Source organism: Sinocyclocheilus rhinocerous, unplaced genomic scaffold, assembly GCF_001515625.1.
Source record: "Sinocyclocheilus rhinocerous isolate Xijiao unplaced genomic scaffold, SAMN03320098_v1.1 scaffold400, whole genome shotgun sequence".
In the NCBI taxonomy this organism is placed as follows: Eukaryota; Metazoa; Chordata; class Actinopteri; order Cypriniformes; family Cyprinidae; genus Sinocyclocheilus; species Sinocyclocheilus rhinocerous.
In genome coordinates, this window is record NW_015666595.1 from 297490 (window position 1) to 303359 (window position 5870).

Here is a 5870-nt window from a genome sequence, read left to right on the forward strand (position 1 = left end):
AAATGGAGTATACTGATCATAACAGACTTATGCAGAAAACTGCAGCACCAATTCAATTGGAAAAAAAGCTCTCGAAAACAAAACTGTGAAGCTATTTCTGGCAGACGTCTCGACACATCTGCTAAAGATTAAATAATTACTACAGTTTACTACACCAAAGTCCCAAACAAAGCATGTTCGTATTACAGCCAATACTACAGTAAAACACTGCTTTGCGACAACAAATGATCCTATGCCAATACAAACGTAATGCAAACACACGACAGTATGAATAAATTAATGATGACGACAATGTTTTGCAGACCACCACAGCATTTACAGGAATACATGGAAAGAAATATGACTGTTTTTTCTTCAAGTTTACACAAAAGTTAATATTTTACCATTATTTACTCACCCTCATGTTTTCAAACCTCTATGACTTGCTTTCTTTCAGATATAACATTCAGTAGAAACAGTAGAAACTTTCTTCTTTTGTGTTCCACAGAAGAAAAGTCATACAGGTTTGGAACAACATGAGGGTGAGTAAATGATGACAGAATGTTCATTTCTGAAAAAAACGTTCACTTTAAATCTAATTCTGATTTAACAAAAAACTCCAAATAGTGCCTTCACAGCACTTGAATTGCTCATCTGGCTCATTGTTTCATATACTGTAGATTAAACTCAAGGTAAAAAATAAAGACAAACATCATTCCTAAATACTGAGTCATAGTGCTGTGTTTTAAGAGAAAGGGTAAGTAGTCCTATTTCACCAAATTCTTTCTGCGTTGATGTTGACTGTGCAATTATGTAATGCACAGCTGCCCCACCCACACTTTCGTTCTCTCTCTCTCTCTCTCTCTCTCTCCTTTAATATAAATGGCAAAGCTGTTGCACTTTGAGGCAGTTCTCTTCAGCTCTCTCTCTCAGTTTGGATCACTTTATTTGAGACCATGAAACTGGTGTATGTGTGCTGTTCTCTGCTGATAGCCGTCTGGCAGGAGGTAGAGGCTTCTGGTAGTGGCCCCTCTGGGGTTCTGGAAAGGGTGTCAGGAGGTTCCAGCTGCTCCCAGGTGAGGCTGAAGCCAGCTGGGCAGTGTGAAGATGAGGAAGAGTGCCCGTACCAGATCACACTGCCACCGCTGACCATTCAGCTTCCCAATCAATTCCGACTACTGGAGAAGACCATGAAAGAGCTGCAAAGCTTGAAGGAGACAGTAAACAGGTTGAAGAGCTCCTGTCTGGAGTGCAGCTTGCAGCAAGTGGACCTCAACTTGCAGAAGGACAGTGGAGACCCTTCGACAAACAGCGCAGAGCAGAGTCGAGGGGGTACCAGCACGAGAGTCTACCAGAATGGGAACAACAGTGATAATGACATTGTACAACACATGCAGGTGAAGATGAACCGCATGTCTATCAGCCTGAAGAACGCACGTGCCCAGATTAACTCCCTTCAGGGCCGTCTGGAGGAACTTAACCTTCTCAATCTGCAAAATGTGGAGGATATAGTGGACAGAAAAGTTGAGAACATTACCAGTATTGTCAACAAAATCAGCAGCAACTGCACACATTGTCCGGGTCAACAACAACAACAACTACTTCAGCGTAAGTTAGATAATTCTACTTGAAAAAAATTTTTTTAAATGCAATGTGAGTACATTTTCATGAATACTGTATGGAAATATGGTATATATAATGACGTTTTATCTGTAAGACTGTAACGAAGTCTCTAACAGTATGCTCACCAAGGCTGCACATCTTTGATAAAAAAAATACGGTTTATTATCAAGCACAAGTTAACTGCCAGGAGAGAGGCTTCTGGAATAGTTTTGCGAATCCTTATTGAAATCTTCTCACTTGGATTCATAAAATCAGATGTGGAATGAAAACCAATTATACCAATGCTTGCATTTCAAAAATTAAAACCTGCTGCAGGGATGAACCCTGGTCATCGAATCACATGGTGATTAAATAAATGTAATAAGCACCAGTGAACCAAATTATAGCTTTTTGGGTCATCTACACAAGCATCATGCATCACAAGCATCAGAGGACAAACATATAAAACATGTACATGTTTTGCTGTAACATTTTAAAATCTGTATGACCTTAAAGGGATAGTTCACCCAAAAATTACAATTCTGTCACCATTTACTCACCCTCATATTGTTCCAAAGCTGTATGAGTTTCTTTCTTCTGCTGAACACAAAAGATAGTTTGAAGAATAATGGTAACCAGACAGTTGCTAGCCATTGGCTTCCATAGTATGGGGTAAAATTACTATGGAAGTCATTGGGAACCAGAAACTGTATGGTTACCCACATTCTTCAGAATATATTCTAATGTGTTCAACACAAAAAAGAAACTCATACAGGTTTAGTTCAACATGAGGGTGAGTAAATGGTGAGATTTTTATTTTGGGGTGAAACATTCCTTTCCGTTCCTGATGCGTGTAAAATTATATAGCATGCAAGTCCCCATGAAATCAAAATAAAAAATTTTTGGCTTTAAGTATGAATATGTTAGCCTTATAGTTATCTATAAGCTAGTGTGCTCCAAAACGATGACAAAATTCGTATTTAGAAGATATAAGCATTCAAAACTTACACAGTCTCTCACTTCCGGCAATATGAATCAACGGTTTTGATGACGTCACCCTGCACTTCAGCTTCCCATCAAACTTTCTGTCCAATCAAATGCTCTCTAGAATCTGAAATGTCCCGTCCCCTACACTATAAATAGACACTGAAACTGCGGCTTTAATAGGTCACTTGTTCACAGAATTCGTATTTTCTGTATGCTGAATGGCACGTAGTGCACTATATGGGGAATAAGGAACGATTCAGACAGTGTATGCTTTCCATTGGGTCGAAAGAAGTCTGGTTTTGCGTTGTGTCACGAAGTCCAATCCAGAGACATGATAGCATGGAGCGGATCATATACGCGATTCGCGCATACCACAAAATGTATCAGACTCATTTCTACACAGAATGCTATATTTTATAGCGATTTGGATCAGATTAGGAGGAGAAACGACTAGACAAACGGCACTAACGAGTAGAAGAGATAACACCGGTGCGCTGCACCAACATAAATTATACAATTTTCAAACTACACATCCTCAGCATCATTATAATCACTGTTTTGCTTTAGTAACAGTTTCATATTGAATCTAAAGAACTAATCTATTAGACTCTGACTAGGGCTGTGCAAAAAATCAAATGCGATTTTCATGCGCATCTCGTCAGTAAAGCCGCTTCTGGTGATTAGTAGTAAATCTCCAGCACGTGCTTTCAGATGGAGCGGCATTTACTACACAGAGCCGTAGTTCACTGACAAGCTACACAAAATCGCGTTCAAAATCGCAGGCGATTCATTGTGCTGGAGATTTACTACTAATCACCAGAAGCGGCTTTACTGACGAGATGCGCATGAAAATCGCATCTGATTTTTTGCAAAGCCCGACAGTCAAATGCGGCTTTACCAAGCAGTGTTGCCAACTGCTTTCAATTGAAAGTAGCTAAAACTGGTAGCTAAATGTCACTAGATGACATCACAATGGCAAATTCACTGATCTATATAAAGATGAACGTAGATCAGTGGACAAGATGAGAACTTAGATAAGGTTGTCCAAGAAGTTGCTATATTTGTCCCCAAACTTTTGAAAAAAGTCTCAAAAGGGGCGGGGAAGTCGCTAAATCTAGCTACAAAGTAGCTAAATTGGCAACACTGTTACCGAGCTCAAAGGTTCTGGCCCAAGCTGTGATATAAACGAAACGCTATTGGCTATTTAAAAAGGGGGCGGGTCTGCTCAATATGTCCCCCCCACCTTCTTGTTTCAGTTGAAATTATGTCACCACATAGCATAACGCTGCGTGTTTCAAGGCACTTAAGTGGACCTTTAAAAGTCTCTTTCTCCACAGATCTCACAAACATCACTCCCAGAGACTGCTCTGACATCAGTGTTCTAGGGCAGAGGAAAAACGGGGTGTACCAGGTGACCCCTGACCCCAGAAATGTCCGCTTTGCGGTGTACTGTGACATGGAGGAATTCGGTGGTGGGTGGACTGTCTTGCAGCCTCGCATCAATGGCAGCGTGAGCTTCAGCCGCACCTGGGCTGACTACAAGAAGGGCTTTGGTGACCCTAAAGGGGAGTTCTGGCTTGGCAATGATAAAATCCACCTGCTCACCAAAGCCAAGGATATGATCCTGCGCATTGAGCTCGAAGACTTTGAGGGCACACATGGGTATGCCAAGTACGAACAGTTCTACGTGTCCAATGAGTTCCTCCATTATCGGCTGTCTGTGAGCGGGTACTCGGGGACTGCTGGAAATGCTCTGCAGTTTAGCAAACACTTCAACCATGATCAGAAGTTCTTCAGTACACCGGACAAGGACAACGACATGTACCCCTCAGGGAGCTGTGGGGCATACTACGGATCGGGCTGGTGGTTTGATGCCTGCATGTCAGCAAACCTCAATGGCAAATACTACAAAACAAAGTACAAAGGGAAGAGGGATGGGATCTTCTGGGGCACGTGGCACAACCTGACTTCTGAGTACTATCCGACAAACTACAGACAAACATTTAAAAATGTCAAAATGATGATAAGGCCAAAGAATTATGCACCCTAAACCAACTTAAGTATAAATAAACTATTATTTTTGGGGCAGTTACACACTTTTCCTCAAGAACGACTTATAAAGATATAGCTTGTGATTCATTACAAATCCTCAAATGTTAGCAGAACTGCATTTAAAAAATTTATAAATTTGTATTTCAAACATTGCAAGGCACATAAAAATGCTATCCATCATCTAGTCTAAATATACCAGGTCTTTGAGTTATGATTTCATGTTTTTGTGTATGTGCTACTGCCATCTTCTGTTTAACTGGTTTACTACACCATCCTCTTTACAGACTCCTGATGAGTGTTTTTTCCCCCCGTTTTGAGGTATTTAGTGGGACACACTGAACCGCTTTTTAAAATAGCTAATTTGATTTATACCATCCATGATTTTCTGGTGGACTTTTTGAATTTTAAATGCATATATTTACTGAAAGATACTTTTTTAGGCTAGATGTTTTATACAGATGGCTGAAAGCTAACAGACATAGACTAAAAGCCCATGAGGTTGATATCTGTGACATTCAAGGAGGAAATGTACAGTATTTATTGTGAAAGCATGGGATGATTTTTTAAAAGATTTTTATTAAGTTTTGCTGTGTGACTAGGCAGACCTTGATGAATGTGTTTTTCTTACCAGTCTGAAATTAAGTTTAGTTTTGCCTGCTTTTAGCCTGCTTTTTCAGAAACTGTTTGTATATTGGAGAAATTATATCAAACACCTAAATTTGTGCTTTTAAAGGTACGTTGATATTTTTTATAAAACAAATAAAACTGCATCTAAACGTTGAGAGTTGATTTTGGTCATTCTCACACAGTCATTCGTTTGAGCACATTTCTGTACTCAACTCAGTTCTGATACTGTATGTTGAATACACAAAAAATGCCCGTTTATCACTGCATTTTACAATGCTAGACCATCATTACAGGTAAGCAACCGTGAATTTTATGTACTATAGATTGAAAGAGTTCGCTGTACAGATCAGCTACAATCCAAAATATACAATAGTTATATTCAGAGTAATAAGCACATTAGTGTCACGGTATTTTACCAGTTTTGCCAATTTAAAGGAAGGGAAGACACAGACGAACAAAATGAATTATTATTATTTTAAAGAGCTTCTACCTGTTCCAGGCACTGCAGGGCTGGATTTGATGATATGACAGCAGGTTGTTTATGATGTGAATCAGCTTCTGGAGCTATTGCAGAAATGGGCGTGGCCCTCTCACTGGAGCCTTCCTCCTCCTCAGAGCTCCGC

General features: G+C 39.9%; 1 protein-coding gene across 1 annotated transcript; it reads left to right on the forward strand.

Moving 5' to 3' along the window:
* The first annotated feature begins 617 nt into the window (after positions 1–617).
* On the forward strand, positions 618–5409 carry fgl2a (fibrinogen-like 2a). The gene is made up of 2 exons (XM_016544504.1): positions 618–1587; positions 3906–5409. The coding sequence occupies exons 1-2, from the start codon at positions 936–938 to the stop codon at positions 4616–4618; spliced, it is 1365 nt and encodes a 454-aa protein (XP_016399990.1). The 5' UTR covers positions 618–935; the 3' UTR covers positions 4619–5409.
* The last annotated feature ends 461 nt before the right edge of the window (positions 5410–5870 follow it).